The sequence below is a fragment of the Crinia signifera genome, chromosome 1 (genome assembly GCF_055691185.1).
Source record: "Crinia signifera chromosome 1, ASM5569118v1, whole genome shotgun sequence".
NCBI lineage: Eukaryota > Metazoa > Chordata > Amphibia > Anura > Myobatrachidae > Crinia > Crinia signifera.
In genome coordinates, this window is record NC_139217.1 from 351,394,984 (window position 1) to 351,414,251 (window position 19,268).

Sequence of the window (19,268 nt, forward strand, 5' to 3'; positions counted from 1 at the left end):
ACATGAGTGGCAAATAGGACACCAGTTCCTATAATATTTAAAGAAACTGGATCAGCTGCAGAGTCTAGCCAAAAAGTGTACAACTAAAACCGTCTACAGATAAAGGAACAGCACCATTTTCAGAGAGCCCACAGCATAGCAATTGTGAGCTTACTCTGACAGAAATTTTGCCTACACGCAAATGCCACCCCTATAAGATTCGGGTGTTGCAAAAATGGACTGAGATGAGTGAAACAGTCAGGTGGATGTTCTAAACTGGGTAACTCATCAACTTCAAATAGGCCCCTCACTTTCTACACCGGGTATTGTTTAGTAATCAAGAACATTTGTCTATGGTGAGGTAAACAAACAAAACCACAAATACTGTTCAAGCAAAACAGTTGGTATAGCGTTTGTGGAGTACCCATATTGTGGGACCATTCTTTATTCATTTAATGTAAGTTGTTAGATGAAAAGATTTTCCCTCATTGTTATCATGGAATAGGTCATATCCTTTAGCAAGATGACACCCCACCTCATTATGTACTCATTGCCAGGAAATGAGAATGAATACAGATACATTATAACCAAGAACACCATTGTTTTCTTAAGAAATTACGAAGGTTTGATATGACACTAAGGGTGTGGATCTTAATGTCGACAGCACTTAGGTCGACAGTCATTAGGTCGACACCGTTGGTATCTAGGTTGACATGGGTGAAAGTCGACCGGAAGCAAGGTCGACATGGGTTTAGGTCGACACTGTTAGGTCGACATGTTTTTTTTGCCAAAATTTCGACACATCGACATGGACACAGTTGGAAGTCAACCGCAGCCTCTCGCACCGCTTGCTGCGCTTGGCACACTATTTTTTCCTCCCACCACTCCGTAGTGGATGGTAGGGCATGAAATACCGGCTTTCGGCACATGTCGGCTCATAAAACAATTAAAAAAGGCATGTCATCCTTCCGACCTTGCCCCTGTCAACCCAACTGGTGTTGACAATACGACCATATCCCGACCCTTCCCAATTGAAAAAATAACAACTTTTCAAATTATGATATAAAGTTCTTCATCCCATTAACAAAGAACCCTAAAAAGTAGACCAGGCGATGCCTCACATGTACTGCATCCTGCATCTCCAATTGTTCAAATCTCAATACAACTAGAATTGTTCTTCTATATATTGTGTCAAACCCCCGCATTACTTAGCATTGTAAAAACATTTGAAATCATTAACTGAATGGTGACCAAACTCTGAAGTCTCAGCTTGGCTGTATAACAAATATAAAAAAGGAGCCTCCCTGGAATTATCTTACACCTGTCCGCTACCCTCCCTCTCATGGTTGTATGAAGTCATAATGTACTGTATACTACTAAAGTGCAATGTATGCTTCTATTTTCCCCAATATAGTTTATGTACCTCTACACTGTAACCGTAACACCAAACATGCTTTCCTCCTTAAGTTTCCTTTTATTCTTCCCCTCTATATGATCTGACAGAGTTTCAATAAAACTTGATTCCATTTATAAAAAAAAAAAAAAAAGAAGGGGGATCAGTAGTGAGAGAAAAGTAGAAATGGGCAGCCCTGGCTGCGTTCCACAACAGATTTTTACTATGGATGATACTGTTAGTGTATCCATAACTGCAAAATAATGGGTTTGATACGAAATCCCGGCGTTCGGAATCCTGGCGTTCAAATTCCTGATGCCAGAATCCCGACAAGGGGGGTGACGGGGACACTTGTATCGCCCCCCTTGCGGGCTCGCTCTGCTTGGCACACTAATTTATTTTCCCTCTATGGGTGTCGGGGTCACCCATAGAGGGAAAAAGAGTCGGGATTTCGGCGGTCGGGATTCCGACTGCCGAGATTATAACTGCATCCCCAAAATAACACAAGTGTAAAGGCCCCCATAAATTAGTCCGATTTGTCCTAAGGACAAGTCGGACCTGATTTTGCATGTGATAAATCACATGCGATTTATCACACAACTCCCGGGGAGCTGTCCCCCCTGGTAGGTCCCCCGGCAGCTGCAGTCCCCCGCACGGCTCCGGGCAGCACATAAGATTAAGCAAATCTTATGTGCAGCCCGTCCGACCTCCCGACTCCGATCTGATGCGTACAGGACCGCGCATCGGGTCAGAGGGGATGTCAACATATGCTATTTGGGCCGATTTCATGGCCCGATTCATACGAATTGGGTGAAATTGTGCCCAAATCGCACAGTGTATGGGGGGGGTCCTTAACTTTACTATAGCAGCTGTGGAGACAAGTACAGACTTTTGCCTTGCAATATCAGCTGAAAATACACAAAACTAAAGTAATCTACATTGGTATAGGTACAAAAAAAGAGGTTGGTAACAGGCATGTATTTCTTACTATTATTAGTGCTGTTCCCGTTAAATGTTCCTGGAGAGCTACTGCCGTCCTTCTCCTTGTCTTGATTTTCAAAGTCCATATTAAGAGACCTATAAAAGAAATAACTATGGTTACAGATATTCTGAGAGACATGTAAAATGAACCACAAAAACAGTTCTAGCCCTGCTACAACGCTTGGCAAGTGATATCACAATGTTAATAGCAGCACAGTGTAGCAGGGCTGGGGCCACAATGACATTATCAAGCCAAATTCTGACCCGTCAGTGACAGCATGCTCCCGGATGCGGCTGACAAACAATATTCAGTGTGTATGCACTCCCTCATTTCTTCACGAGTACAGGAAAATCAAGGAGAAAATAACTAACAATATCGCATAATGTGTACGCACCCATACACAGTTCACCAATAGCATTAAACAGGCCAGTACCCAAGGCATTTTATCACTGCACACAGGTTTTACACTTTTGCATTAAGGTAATACTTTAGTATGGGTGCACGAATTGTATTACAGACAGAATCTGTTACATAAAAATAACCTGCCCCATGGGAAATCATTTTAGTTCATAGTTTTCTTAATGTATTTCTCATACTGCCTTCTAAAGTAGATTAGAAGACTGTATACAAGTGTGTTCTCTGGCCTGAAAATACTTTTGAGTACTGTAAATGTAATCTGTAAACGTTTGCTGGTATTAATTAGAACATTAACTTGTAATTGTTTCATTTTAGTAATAACCTGGAGTTATTGCCTTGGTAAACACAACCTTAAGGGCTGTTCACACAGTGCAAATTTGCTTGCCATTCGATTGGGATGGAATGGCAAGCACAACGCATTTGATTTGGACTACAGAGTACAGATCTGTTCTATATAGTCTTGTCTGCACAATTTATTTTTCTATTCAATTTCGACTCCACGGGGCCGTGCTTCGGGATTGAATCGGCATCGAATTCGGCTGAAACGTTTTAATGTCCATTCGATTTTGCTAACATAATCAAAACTGATTAGAAAAATAGACTAAATAGAACCCTGTGTATGGGGCATACCAGTAAATCACATAGAAATAAATGTAATATCTTTAAGCACTTACCTGAAGCTGCCATAGACTATGAGGAGGATTGAGATCAGAAACGTGGAAACTTGACTGGAATCCACCAAAGAATACGCCCTGTAGAATGCAGGATCCACAGTTCAGTATAGCCAAACATTACAGATCACTTGAATGACATGGGTTTTGGTTTTAATATGAGGGAAACACAAGTAATGCACAACCTCCATGGTAGCAGGCTGAAGCCACACACATTAACATGGCTTATTTTCACTACCTGATAATATACAGAAAATGGGGAAGGCGGGGGGGGGGGGGGGGGGGGGGGGGGGGAATCAAACTGTTCTTTGAATAGTGATAATTAATGGAAAGCATGATGGAACAATTCAATACCTTTTGTTACCAAATGTGCCATTCAAATTAGGTCATTTGGCTCAGCAGAAGTGCTGATGCCGGCGACACATAAGGGCCCTTAACATAGAGCGAGCATTCTGAGCAAAGCTACTTCGCTCAGAACGCTCAATCTCTCTCGGCACACAGCGCTACAGAGTGCTGTGTCAGGGTCAGCGTTCTCCTTTGAGAACACTCACCACGACTGATACCCTAACACCGGATTCAGACTGGCAGGGCCGCGCATCTAAAGCACTGTGTGGTCCGTGTACACACAGCAATTTACATACGTTTTCAGGCATTTTCTGAGTAATTTAGTCAAAATGCCTGAATGTTGCTCCATGTGTAAGGCCCATTACACCTGGAGAAATCTAACTATATCATTGGGCAAATAAAGAAAATGTAATCTCTCCCCCCAAGGGGTGATTTAATGGTTATGATTAACGGTAACCGACAGAGGAATTCAGTTGTTCCAGGCACTTATCACTTGTACCCAATTAGACCAGATAAACCAGTATAAACCGCTGGTTAGGGTGCCTAAAACACGGATTGTGCAAATTTCTTCTCACCACCTCAGAATGTTGTGAAGAGAAGTGTCCACCCGTAGCCCTCAAGCCCAAACAAAGCAACAATTGAATTGCTCCTTCAGGCACCAACTAGTAGCAGCTGCAGGGAAAATCATACTGAAGATCCACATACAGGGACATAAATGTGCATCTGATAGAACTACAGTGAAACCGATATAACATTCTCACACACACAGGTCATTTGCATACTTACAACTATTTCTAAGGAGACCAGACAGCATTTGTATACATAAACTACTTTCTGCAAGTCTTTGAACGGTCACAAATTGTTCCCATGATAAAGGTTTAACAATTGCTAGATTCAAATGGTATACCCAAAAATTTATAGGGAAGCATTGAATAGCGGGGAAAAGGACAAGCACACTACAAATAGATATATAATGCAATACACAAACGAACACCTAAAACCAACCAATGACTACTGCTTAAAATATCCATGTTTCTCTAACAATTGATTTTCAATAAATGTTGAGCATTTTAAAAGCATAAAAAATAATTGTGCCCATATGTTTCAGCGTAGAAAAGCTGTCCAGTACATTCAATTATGGCTGACTATATTCACAGCATCACCATTACTATATTATTAAACACTTATTTATAAAGAGCACACATATTCCGCACCGCTTCACAGAGAATAGTTTAACATACACATCAGTCCCTGCACCATTGGAGCTTACAATCTATATTCCCTACCACATATACAAGTGCACACATTCATTCCAGGGTTAATTTTGTTAGGAGTCAATTGACCTAACAGTATATTTTTAGATTGTGGGAAGAAACCCACGCAAGTTGTTATGAGAATATACCAACTCCACACAGTTAGGGCCATGGTGGGAATTGAACCCATGGCCCCAGTATGCGAGGCAGTAATGCTAACCTTTACACACTACGTGATGCCAATACTATAGTGTAGCAAATCATGCCACAACTGTTCCAATGCCATCCTTGACAAGAAAATACAGGTCCCTCCAATAGACCTTAGAACCAGTAAAACCACATCTGTCATACTACACTGCATAACAAAGATGTACCTGTTCCAACCACCCAGAAGCTATAAAGCTTTCCAAAAATTATTCTAAGAACTAGCCAGAGTAGTTTAGAGCAACTGAGTCCAAAAAAGAGGATTTTGGTACTTACCGATAAATCCATTTCTCTAAATCAGCAGGTGACACTGGAACTCACATTGGGTTTAGAGCTGGGACAGCTGGGAGCTAGGCACTACTAATTTGATTAGGGAAGGCTGGCTCCTCCCCTCTAAGCCCCATCAGTCCCCAGTTAGGAAATTGTCCTACTAGAGGAGATGGTAACAGTAAATAGTTCATTGAGACAACAACATTCATCAAATCATACTATAAAAGTAACCGAACTTGCACAAAAGAACACAAAAGGCAGGAAAAACTCCAGAGCTGGGAGGGCGTCCAGTGTCACCTGCTGATTCAGAGAAATGGATTTATCGGTAAGTACCAAAATCCTCTTTTCTCTATCATGCAGCAGGTGACACTGGAACTCACATTGGGGAGGTTCCAAAGACCATGCCCCGGGTGGGAGAGCTCTGTGGATCCTGCAACACCAGACGACCAAAAGTCGTAGAGGAAGAAGCAAACGTATCAAACTGGTAAAAGCGAACAAAAGTGTTCACTGATGACCACGTGGCTCCCATCTGAGCGGCCCAAGATGTACTCACAGATCTAGTGGAATGCGCCTTCAAAGTTGAAGGCGGCGACTTCCCCGCCTGCACATACGCCTGTGCAATGGTCAGACGTATGCACCTAGCCAAAGTCTGTTTCGACGCCGGCCATCCACTGCGGAAAGCGTCATAGAGAACAAAGAGACAATCAGACTTTCTGATAGATGATGTCCTTGCCACATAAATCCTAAGAGCCCGAACAACATCTAAATGTAGACTGAGTAGAGGAATCACTCTGAAAAGTGATTCACGTGGTATTTTGACACCACTTTCGGAAGAAAAGACGGATGTGTATGCAACTCCGCTCTATCCTCATGGAAGATAAGATACGGAGCCTTACAAGATAAGGCGCTGAGCTCAGACACTCGGCAAGCTGAAGCTAAAGCCAGCAGTAGTACTGTCTTCCAGATGAGGAACTTTAAAGGTACCTCCTCTAGAGGCTCAAATGTCCTGGACTGGAGAAAAGAAAGGACCAAGGCTAAGTCCCAAGGAGGTGTCGGTGGGACAAACGGAGACTGGACCCCTATTACTCCTTGTAGGAAAGTCTGGATCTCAGGAATGAGGGCTACCTTCTTCTGAAAAAGAATGGATAGTGCCGAGATCTACACCTTCAGAGATCCCAAACGCAGACCAGCGTCCAAGCCCCTCTGGTGGAACAACAACATCCTGGACAACTTAAAAGTTCTGAAAGGCCATCCCTGAGATCTGCACCAGTCTGCATTGGCACGCCAAATGCGATGATAGTGAGCCGCCGAGGATGGTTTACGAGCCCTCAACATAGTCGGAATGACTGAACCTGGAATTCCCCTTGCCCTTAACACTTCGGTCTCAAGAGCCACGCCGTCAAATGGAGGGACGACAACTTCTGATGGTGGAACGGACCCTGTTGAAGAAGGTCGTGTCCCTGGGGAAGAGGAAATGGTTCGTCCGCCAGAAGTTGCTGAATGTCGGAGAACCAACTTCTGCGCGGCCAAAATGGGGCAATGAGGATTGCCTGGATGGATTCTCTTTTCAATCTTTTTAGAACTTGACCCAGAAGTGGAAGAGGAGGAAACAGGTACACGAAGCTGAATGTCCATGGAATTGCTAGGGCGTCGGTCCCTATGGTGTGTGGATCCCTTGTCCTTGCCACATATCTTGGAAGCTGATGATTTTTTCGAGATGCCATCAGATCTACCTGGGGAGTCCCCCAGCGATCCGTGAGCTCCCGAAACACCTCGGGATGTAGGGTCTACTCTCCTGGATGGAGATCCTCTCTGCTGAGAAAGTCTGCCTCCACGTTCTCGACTCCCGGAATGAACACGGCGGTAAAAATCACCTGCCTGCTCTCTGCCCATTGTAGAATCTTGGATACCTCTGCCATGGCCATCCTGCTTCTCGTGCCCCCCTGTCGGTTCACATAGGCAACCGCTGTGGCGTTGTCCGCTTGAATCTTTATTGGTCTTCCCTGAGGATAATCCTGTGCTGCTAGCAAGGCGTTGTAAATTGCCCTTAGCTCCAACACGTTGATGGATAACCGACTCTCTCTGAAGTCCCATCTCCCCTGAAGATGAAGACCGAGCACCACTGCTCCCCAACCTCTCAGACTTGCGTCTGAGGTTAGGAGAATCCAGTCCCAGATGGCAAATCTTCACCCCTGTCTGAGGTGCTCCGAGTGAAGCCACCAGAGTAAGGCCTGACGAGCCAGGGCTGAAAGCCGAATCAGTCTGTGTAGAGACAGATGCGACCCCGCTCCCTTCCTTAGGAAAACCAGCTGGAAAGGGCTGGAATGGAATCTTCCCCAAGTTATCGCTGGGAAGGAAGCCACCATCTTTCCCAAGAGCTGAACACATAAGTGAAGCTGAACATGACGCGGTTGCAGAACCCTGCGGGTCAACGCTGTTATGAAACTGATCTTGTCCTCCGGTAGGAACACTCTCTGAACTGAAGTGTCCAACCAGAGTCCCAAAAAAAGAATCCTTTTGGAAGGAGTCAGAGTGAACGAATTGAAATTTAGAAACCAATGTTGACAAGGGTCTGAACCGTCAGATGCGCGTGTTCCTCCAGTAATTCCACCGACGACGCCTTGATGAGCAGATCATCCTGGTATGGTATTATAGTCACCCCCTGATGTCGTAGTGAGGCGATAATGACTGACAGTCTTTGTAAAAACTCTGGGCGCCGACGATAACCCAAAAGGCAGGGCCCTAAATTGGAAGTGGTCCTTCCCTATGGAAAACCTTAGGTAAGCCTGGTGAGGCTTCCAAATGGGAACATGAAGGTAGGCATCCTTGATGTCCAACGAGAGCATGAACTCGTTCGGTTCCAAGTATGCAATGACAGAGTGAATCGACTCCATCTTGAAAGGTTGGTATGATACCAATAGATTCAGGGATTTGAGATTTAGGATGGTTCTGACTGACCCGTCTGGCTTGGGCACTACAAAAATATTTGAGTAGTACCCCTTGCCTCTGTGTCGTCGGAACCGGGATGATAACTTGGGACTTTAGTAAGATATCTACCCCCTGAAGAGCCGATCTCTTGTCCTGAGACACTGAGAGAGCCGTGGTGAAAAAACGTGTGGGGGAGGAAGGTCGAACTGGATTCGATATCCGTCCGAAATGAGCCTGCGAACCCTAGGGTCCTCCGAAAGGGAGAACCACTGGGTTCTAAAGTCCAACAGGCGAGCTCCCACCTGTGGATCCCCCACAAAAGCTGGCAAACTGTCATGCCACCGGCTTCTGAGGTGGCTTAGGCTCCTGTGGTCGAGCGTTCGAGTGAGAACGGGCTCTAGCCCGAGTGCCTCTGGAGGCCTGAAATCCACGTCCTATACCACGAAAGGACTGAAAGACGGTCCCGTATAGTGACGCCATGCAGGTGGAGCTTCTGAGGGAAGGAATGCTGACTTCCCCCCCCCCCCCCCCCCCCCCCCCCCCCTGTAGCTTGCGAAATCCACTTATCAAGCTCCGGTCCAAACAGGATGTCTCCTGTGAACGGAAGTCCTTCTACTTCTCTCTTGTACTCAGCATCTGCCTGCCATGAACGCAGCCACAATGCTCTTCTTGCGGATATGGCGTTGGCCGAAATACGAGCAGATATAAGCGAGATATCCTTAGCCGCGTCACCCAAAAAGGCTGCAGACTCCTTTATGTGCTCTGCTAATTGACCAATCTCATCCCGAGACATACCTGAGTCCAAACCCTCTAGAATCATTTCCGCCCATTTAGCATTGGCCTTGTTTACCCAGGCCGATACTATGGAAGGTCTAAGTTGGGCACCCGCCGCCATGTAAATGGTCTTTAGGGTGGCCTCTAGCTTGCGGTCCGATGGATCCTTCAAAGAAGATGCTCCCGGGACCGGCAATGTCGTCTTCTTGGATAATCTGGACACGGAAGCGTCCACTGGAGGCGGAGTCTCCCATTTGCCTAAAGCAGCTGGGTCAAAGGGATATAAAGATGGAAAGCGTCTAGGTATCTGAAAACGCTTATCTGGGTGCCTCCAGGCTGCTAAAAGTTGATCCTGGTTTGGACAAGAAATAACAGTAGCAGACCTCTTTGTCTGACCAAACAGGTCCTCAGGTAAATTAAGAACCTGCTTAACCGCAATAATAAGGGCTTCAATGCCCCCAGGGGTAGGATCTGGTTCAACAGGATCATCCTGCACCTCCTCCCACTCTCCTTCCTCCATTTCTTTAAACGGAGGCTCCTCGTCAGAATCATCCAAATGAAACATAGCCTGCAAAGGCTGCTTCTGGCTAACGGAAGCCATTGAAGAAGCTAAAGACTCCACAGACTTAGCCAGGGTTGAAGCCCACGCTGGTTCAGCCCTGCGTGACTGCCAATTCTGCTGATAATTTGGACATATTCCCTGCTAGCAGGGAAGCCCAGTTAGGAGCAGTGGGCTCGTTCATCAGAGACCCCGTAGGGGAAGCAGAACAGACCTGACAAAGCGTTGGTTTGCCATCTGCAGAGTATTGAGAAAATGTAATATTACAAGAAGTGCAAATAAATGCCTTCTGGGAAGCCTTGGTGCTCGACCTGTCCGTCATGCTCCCCGCACAAGTCCGGTCCACACAAACCTCTTGTGTCTTCCTCACACTTAAGTCACCAGGGGCTGCGGGACCTGGAGGGAAACAAGCCCTGATACCCACAAACACCCCTGAATTCACCCCTAAGTATATACCCACAAGGGGTTAACAAGAGCCGCTGGCTGCAGTAGTCCTATGAAATAGGAAAAGAGCAGACCTTACATATAGAAACAATCGTGTGTGTGTGTGTGTGTGTGTAGAGCGCATAGCAATGGGCCGTGCCATGCCCGCCTCAGGCTTTAAAGCCTATACATTACACTCACTCTCTCTCCCCAGCAGCGTCCTGTAATAAAGCCGCAGCGCGCACCTCTCACCTCGCGCCCAGCGCTCCGCCGACCGCCCGCTCCACTCCCGCACCCCTCTGCCCCTATATACAACTAGGACAGGGGGAACCTAGAGCTGGCAGAAACAGCGCTGAAGCGGCGAGTGCGAATCCAAGATGGCTGCGCGTGAAACGGCAGCAGTTAGGAGGGGGATTGTAAGGAAAAGTACTTACCCGAGGCTGCTACCGCTTGAGTGGCTGGCAGGAGCACAAACGTCTGGGCAGGCACCTTTTGGGAGGCCCTGACCGACAACCTGGTCCCAGAACCAGGGGCGCAGGAGACCCGGACCCAAGCTTTTAAATAAGCAGGGAAGGGCTCTGTATCCTTAAGTAGAAAGTATTCTGCAAAGGCAGACTCTTTAGAAAATGAACAACCTGCAGGAGCAGGTAGAATGGCGACCAGCTCCCTGGGCACAATTTTCTAACTGGGGGCTGATGGGGCTTAGAGGGGAGGAGCCAGAATTCCCTAATCAAATTAGTAGTGCCTAGCTCCCAGCTCTAAACCCAATGTGAGTTCCAGTGTCACCTGCTGCATGATAGAGCAAATATACTGCAATTTCCAGAACAACCAACCTATGCTTGAACACAGATATAGATATTTTAAATATTCCAGTTCTCCATCTAAACGGGACTTTACATATTTGTGGCCTAATGATTATAGGAGAATGTGCAACAATATTGAGGCAAAATGCACCCCTTGCGTCATTAATCTATGCATTCCCATGAATACGGCTTTATGGCCACAAAATGTCAGGCTCCAGTAAGCAGGCAATTAAAATCATGGTAAATGTATGTAGACATGTTGATTTCACAAAGGAAAGCATGTACATACTTATCACTTCATAGAAAGCGGATTTGCCCACATGAGCCATCAACAAATACCCATAAATTATCAATAGTGAGAAGACAGGCTGCTGCTCGCACCCACATATACTCAGGCTTACAGTCTGCAATTCACAGACAAAGGCACCACCCAATCCTGTCCCTAAACTCACAACACAGGCCAAAAGGATTTTAATAACTGGTTTGCAGTCTCAGTGCTATTTGTGTACTATACAGGCATGGGTTTCCACTACTGAGAGGTTGTAGAAATGCCAGACTGAGACACAGAGCACTCTGTCAGGGCTGGACAATGAGGACATTCTCCTCCGTTCCTCACAACAGCCAGTGCTCACACTGCAGCACCTTCTACAGAAATACCAAGAGCAACCAGAGTTTATCGCCCCAGAGCACGCAGTGCATATCTCACCATTCACAGCTGTCAGTTAACACTTGTGTCCAAAAAATAGGATGGCGAAGGTTGTGCAAACTAAGTTTGGCGGATATGAAAGAACTAAAGGTGTGGAAACTGGTACAGGTACATGAGGTAGATAGACCCCTGCTGGCAAGTAGCAATGAAACAGCCCGAGTAAGATTTCCCACAGACAGGAAAGCAGGGAACACTAACGGTGATTCAGTAGAGCAGCATAGATGCACTCTCTTCTACACTAATAGAACGTGGATGGGAAAACAACATTTAAAAAAAAAAAAATAGCAACAGAACAGTCTATAGAGTACCATACAGTTAGCAATACTACCTTGCAGAACAGAGGTTATGGGCAGTATTCAACTGTTCTATCACACCCGATCTCCAATCTAAAGTGACAAGAGATTGGGGTTTGATGTCCAATTTATTTAAATTTACTTTTTGGCCAAAAAAGTTTGGTTTAGCGGTGTAAACCCATCCAAAATAATGGATGCAACCTTAATAGTCCCATTTGTTAAAAGGTAAAACGCAGACACTGGCAGCTGACCGCACCCAAATGGACAATGAAATAGCTCAGCACGAGTTCAACCCACGTTCATAAATGATTGGGGGAGTAATGGTATGTTAATTGACTGCTGAATAAAAAAATTAACCAGAGTATATAATGTGTGTACATGTGATGGGGTATATGGGGGGCAGCTAAATCAGACCATAATAAAAGCTATCAAAATCAAATGATTTCCCCCTGTGAACTCCTGTCACTTTAAGACAGCAGGTTGGGGAGTGATAAACAGCTGAATTCTCACCATAGGAAGCTCCACTATAACAGGAAGAGATGTGAATGTTTGAGTTGGTATGGGCTGCTCTAAATAATTGCTGATAGAGTAAACAGCTGGTAAGGTGGGGTAAATATTGTTTTAATAAAATGAAAATAAAGCAAATACATTTTTACACTGTGCATTATATAGGGTATATTAATAAGTATGAATGAATTCTTCAGAACATACTATCTACTTCAAGTTGTACTCAGAGAGTGCAGCTGAGCTTACAATGATCTACATAGGGCATTGGTTCTCAGACTCTGTCCTATGTACCCCAAAAGCGTGTTTTCCAGGTCTCACAGAATAAAGTAGCTTCAGCTGTGATCTTTCAAAACATGTCTGTTAGTTAGGAACATGCCTGTGTACATGAAGAGTGACCTAGAAAACATGAGCTGTATGGGGACCAGAGGGCCACAGCTTCAGAATTATGACCTAAAATACACGGTTATGTGCATGCCTCTGAATGGGATACGGTCGGTAGGTGTCTAGGTCGACATGGGGTTTTCCGGTCGACAGGCAGTATTTCATGCCCTACCATCCACTAGGGCATGGTGGGAGAACAAAAGTGTGCTGAGCGCAGTGAGACACCGACACATGTGTCGACCTTATCCCGTGTCGACCTAGTGACTATCTTATGGTCGACCCAATGATCCCAACCCCTCTGAACACAAAGTTAGGATTTAAAAAACACAACAAAACTGGATAATGGCATGGTGCATTCTAAAAATGTTTAATTCAATAGTTTACAGTAACCAGATGGTTCTAGTACCAGGACAATCTGGCACTTGGGGTTCTACAAGTGCTGGAAGGCCCTGGCAACTGAGTTATGCCAATACCTTTCACTTGCCAAAGAACATGCTTGCTCTTTTAGCTACACATTAATAATAGCAGTGCCCTGTGCTACTGGCAACATGATTAATGGGTATACACGCATTGCAATATGAAGTACCGTATGGGCTATAGTGGTACAAAACAGTACCTATCCCTTGTCTAATGGTGTGTACACACGGTGAGATGTGCCTTGAGATGCAATCCCCGATATGATCAGATCGGGATCGGATCGCAAGGCACATCCGATTTGCATACAATCTTGACTATATAGTGCAGATCTGCACTATATACTCAAGGCAGCCAAGACTTTCTGGCTTGCGATACGTGAACGCGCATTCGGGATCGGATAGGGATCGCAAGGGTTAAAACCCTTGCGATCTGCATCCGATGTTGACTATATCGTCAACATCGGAAGGCAAATTGTACCATGTGTACACACTATTACCCTCCACTTCCTATTATTTTTTATTGTATTGTCAATATTTTGGTCTTTGAAACTACAGAAATTTTCCGGTTTTATATTTGACTTGTGAGAAACAAATAGTAATATGGTTTAACGTTTTACATTTGAGATTTACTACTTTGTACTTTTGTCTTTTTTTCTGTTTGAAAAATGTAAAATAAAGAATCTATAAAACAAACCCAAAAAAGTACATATCGCACAGTGTGTAGACAGCTTGCAATGCAGTTTTGCAACACAGCGGGTCAGTACAAGAAAAAAAAAAAAAAAAGACTGCGCAAGCAACTCAAATTTGACTACAAACTAGTCTGAGCTATTTCTACTTTAATCAAAATCATCCATAGCCAAAATCGCACACAATGGGGTCGATCCTATTAGCACTGAAGGGTGCAAGATGCTGTTTGGGTGCGGTCTAAATGCTGAAAACGGCGCCCGAACTATCACACCCTTCACTGGGCCGCATTCACTTTAAACTCTTAAGCAAATTCAGTCCGCTGTAAAGTGTGCCCGGAGCCGTGATTATTTGCGAGTGCGAATCATCCGCACCTAATAGGATGGACCCCAGTTTGTTCATTCAATATCGGTGGTTCTGGGCTCCGGGGAGTTCAAGGGAAATCGCAGAGCCAATAATGCACCTTTACTTATACCTTTTGTGGACCTCAATGGTAAACTAAATTGACTTCAAAATCTACTGTATAGAACAGCTGAGGGGACAATCTAACAAAAAACATGTTAGCTGTTTGGGAATAGAAGGGCAAAAAGAGGGGTTGGTGGAGCAATGTAATGTAGGACGGGAGATAAGGTATTGGAAAATAGGTGCTGCATTGTAAACTAGTTAAACTATTATGTAAATGGTGCTCTGCTAAAGAAAATAACTGTGGGTGGTATATTATGTATGCAAGAATGAGAGGGGTGGTGAAAAGTAGTGGAGTATAAAAAGGGGGATAACACCTAGGTATTGCAGCACATTTGTAAATATTCCAACCAAGTCTTCCCATGTAAATTGCCTTCTGGCTGTAGCCACAATGAAACATTTTCCAGAGAATCATTATACCGATTCAATACCGTATGTAAACAATTACAGCACAAACACAAAGCCAAACCAGAGCTCCTGAAATCAGGTAATGAGAGATCATTGAACACCCCCCTTACACTTCCTGCCATTAGAGCTAAAATGTTTATTTCAAGACGCTGCAACTTTCACTTCACAAAAAAAACACAAAAATGAAGTGTCCAGACCTGACATGTGCAGTGCCCAGGCAGAGATTACAAACATGCACACAGGAACAGAAAAATCAAACCTCCGCCATGCTCATGACTGTCTGAATGCCAATGTTCCAGTGAAAAGTGTGCATTGTATGGTTGTAACTAATGCTGGGTACACACCAAAACGATTTGGGCACAATACCATCAATCTGGATCCAATTCAGACCGAGTGGATGCAGATTGGGTCAAAATAGTTTGGTTGGATCCGAATTGGATCAGATTCCGATCCTACCTGCTTGCATGTAGGATCTGTATAAGATCCATTCATCTGAATACAGATGGGATGGAAATCGGAGTGCACGATTTGCATCCAATCCAAATAGTTTTGGTGTGTACCCAGCATTAACACTTGTACCACTTTCTCACCAGGTCAATATGGTGATATAAAAAAAAAATTCTAGGATCCTATAGAAAAATAATAATAATTGAAAGCCATAACACATTTTAACCAAAACATGATGCTGCAGAGATAATTTTATTGATGATCTGTGGAAATAGATCACTTCCTATAGCCGACTTTAATGCTCACCATTGTCTGCAATAGAAATGAGTCAGCATGTATCACATTAATTTGTAAGAGATACTGGTTTTACTTTCACATTTTCTTTGCCTGATTAATTACAAAAGACCAGGCAAACTGCCAGCTTTTAGAACACCACTGGCAAGCTATTGTTACATTCAGGAATAATATTAACCATTAAGTCACATTGGTTGACCCTACCTTCCAGCACTGACATTGAGGCGACACAAATTGATCATCCAGAAATATTCAAATCAGTTCTGGCATAATTGGGTCTTAAAACTGGGATTAAAGTAGGTGCAAAATAGCCTGCAAAGGTCAATAGTGAGCATAATTAGCATTGCCGTCTCCCAGAGACTATGGTACCTATATCAACCTGGGCACTAGCTGTACGTTCTCCATTTAAGTGGGCATCCAAATGGTACTCCTTTTCACCAAAGTCAAAAACATAGGTGGGGGGGATTCAACTGTCCCCCACAACGTGCCATCAACGCACATCACAAGCTACAAAAAGTATATGCAGCTCATACTTTTTGTACTAGATCGCATCTAGTTCAAAACGCATACTGTTGTAGCATATCGCATATGCAATGTGGTACAGACCGCACAGAGCACATTAAGGTGCCCAATTGAGGGAATACAATTGAATAGCTTTGATGGGCATCTATTACATTGGAACACCCACACTTCAATTCACAACATAAAAGTATAAAAAAAAAATACTGGGAGTGGTAGAGCATTTACAATGTAAGCTCTACTGTGGTACACTGATGTAACTGATCAAAAATCACCTGTAAAGCACTGCATATTGTTGACCCAATACAAAAGGTTACTAATACCTTACAAACATACCTAATAACTGCCCTGTCAATACAATATTGGGTACTTGTTTCCTAGCAGGGCGCCCACTGAGCTATTTGCTTAGTGGGCTATTCTGCGTAGTGAAATCGCATCGCATGGCCTTTTTGTGCCTTGCGATGGGATCTCAGTAGTTACATTTATTTAGTGCACCAGGAGTGAAATCGCACATCGCATGGCCCTTTTTTGTGGTGAGATGCGATCTCAGTAGCTCATATGGTAAAACACCACCACTCTCCACGTCAGACCGAAGCGTGGCGAGCGGCGGCAGAATGCGTCCTCAGACCTTTTCATACCCCCACTATCCACGCCGGCGTGGAGTTTATTTTATATAGTGCGGCGAGCCCCGCTGATTACTTTACATGTATTCCGCGTCCCCTCGCCACACTATATAAAATAAACTCCACGCCGACGTGGATAGTGGGGGTATGAAAAGGTCGGAGGACGTGTTCCGCTGCGCTCACCACGCTTCAGGGTGATATGGAGAGTGGTGGTGTTTTACCATATGAACTACTGAGATCGCATCTCACATGATGCGATTTCACTACGTTAGCGTACGTAGGAAATCTGGGCGCCCTGCTAGGAAACAAGTACCCAACATTGTGTGTGGCCAGCAATAGAAATCTACAGTGATGGTCTCCACTGATTATGTCACCACTTTACATTGATGGCAGGAGATACTCACTGGGGAAACTTGGATGTAGCATATGGCTGTATTCAATTTCTTATTGCACCCAATCTCCCTAGAAACCGAGGGAGATTTCAGGCGTGCTCATTAAGGTCGGGTTTAGCCACCCACGCATACCCCTGGAGCGCTAAAACATTTGAATATAGCCCCTAGAAAGTGGATAGGGCTAAGTAGTAGATTGAAAGCAAAAGGAAAAAAAGAGTCTTATCAAACCTTTGCCATTGGTGGTACGCCCCTAGAGCAGGCATGTCCAAACTGTGACCATCCAGCTGTTGTGAAACTACACATCCCAGCATGCCTTGCCATAGTTTTAGCACTTCCTAATAGCAGAACTGTGGCAAGGCATGATGGGACTTGTAGTTTCACAACAGCTGTAGAGACATAGTTTGGACATACCTGCCTTAGATATTGGGGCACGCACACAAACAATTGTTAAAGTAGACAGAAAAATTATCATTTTTCTTAGCCTATTTTTAGAACCCTGAATTTATATATGTAATGTTATAGAAACTAATTAAATTAAATAAATATCCACCCACTTTGTAAATTATGAGTCACAGCATTTTATTTTTTTTGAGGCACATCCTGCATACCATTGTTGATTCTGTTTACTACACTATGTCAGCACTCAATCACAGTAAGCACGTCAAGGCCAATTAATGGCAAGGTTACCGATAGAACTCTGCATGCCATTAGCAGCAGCAGGTGGATTGTTAGCATCATAAGGGTGTGTGTGGGGGAGTTAATGCGATGACAACGCAACATAAGAGTTTTATGACATAGGCTGGCACTAGACTGGTAATCCACACCTGCTAAAAAGTGAAACTGCCTACCACTGTGTGTGGCCTAAATACTTTTGTACCAGTTACTGACAGCAGTAGTAACAAAGGTTACACCACTGTGTACCCACAAACAATTGAATGACTACATCATGCACCGGTTAGTTAAAACCACAACACTACTGAATTCCACTGAATAGGTTTTGCGGCTGATGCACTTTTAAATTGGCGATAAGACATTGTTAGCAGCTAATGAACAAGCTATCTCCACACTGGCTGAAAGCTTTAGACAGAAAAACTATGTGCACTGTGAACAGTTTAGCTGCAGGATACCACTGTACACTTGGGTAATCAGTTACAGCATCAGAAGGGTTCTATCACTTTCTTACAACGCTTGTTGCATCTCCTCCTTTGTTAAAGTAATCTTTAACAAAGGAAAGGCATGTTAATTTAAGAAAGCTATTGCATAATGCAGTGGATGGAGGTTTCTCCAGTCGGGATACAGCAGGGCTGGGCAACACCGGCCCTCCAGATGTTGATGAACTACACATCCCAGGATGCTTTGCATTAGTTTTGCTATGTGGCCATGCTGAAACTGATGCAAGGCATGCTGGGATGTGTAGTTCATCAACATCTGGAGGGCCGGTTTTGCCCAGCCCTGGGATACAGTCATTAGGTCGACAAGCACTGGGTGGACATGGGTCTGGGGCGACAGGTCATTAGGTCCACATGGGCAAGGCTGATAGCCAAAAGGTCAACATGGGGGTTTTTTATTATGTTTTTGAGCCGACATGTGTCTACAGGCGGTATTTCATGCACTACCATCCACTAGGACGTGGGAGAATAAAATAGTATGTCGAGCTCAAAACCATGGCAAGCGCAACAAGCCAACGCGAGGGGATGCAGTGCTATGTTTCATTGTCCATGTCGACATTCAGGGAAAAAAAAATGGAAAATCCCATGTCGACTTACCCCCTTTCGATCATCATCTTGTAGACAATGATCCATACCCCTCCAGTCTATGTACATTCATGGATTCAATAAGTCACCCTCTATTTAAACCATCAAGTAAAGTCAGAATGCAGAGCATTAGGGCACACATACCTATACAGTAAATAAACCAATTCAAATGTAAGGAAGATGCTAATTAACCAATAACTTTTCCTACTCATCAAAAACTACACCCCCAAAAAATATAGTGTTGCCGCTAGGCTGTTTAAACGGTGAGCTGCGCCCTGCACAATTTTTAAAGGGTAAAATGCGCCCTGCCCCTCTGACAGCGCCCCGCTAAAACAGACTGCCTCTGTCCCCTCTGCTGTGACCAGGGAAGCCCGGTCCGCC

General features: G+C 44.5%; 1 protein-coding gene across 2 annotated transcripts in view; it reads right to left on the reverse strand.

Moving 5' to 3' along the window:
* Window positions 1-19,268, reverse strand: part of SPPL3 (signal peptide peptidase like 3) — a 59,113-nt gene that overhangs the window by 12,523 nt on the left and 27,322 nt on the right. For both annotated transcript variants that reach the window (XM_083147545.1, XM_083147535.1), the window contains exons 2-3: window positions 3,446-3,523; window positions 2,361-2,449 (exon numbers count right to left, since the gene is read on the reverse strand). In XM_083147545.1, the coding sequence (XP_083003671.1) occupies window positions 2,361-2,449; window positions 3,446-3,523 (167 nt within the window). The remainder of the gene's footprint in view (window positions 1-2,360; window positions 2,450-3,445; window positions 3,524-19,268) is intronic.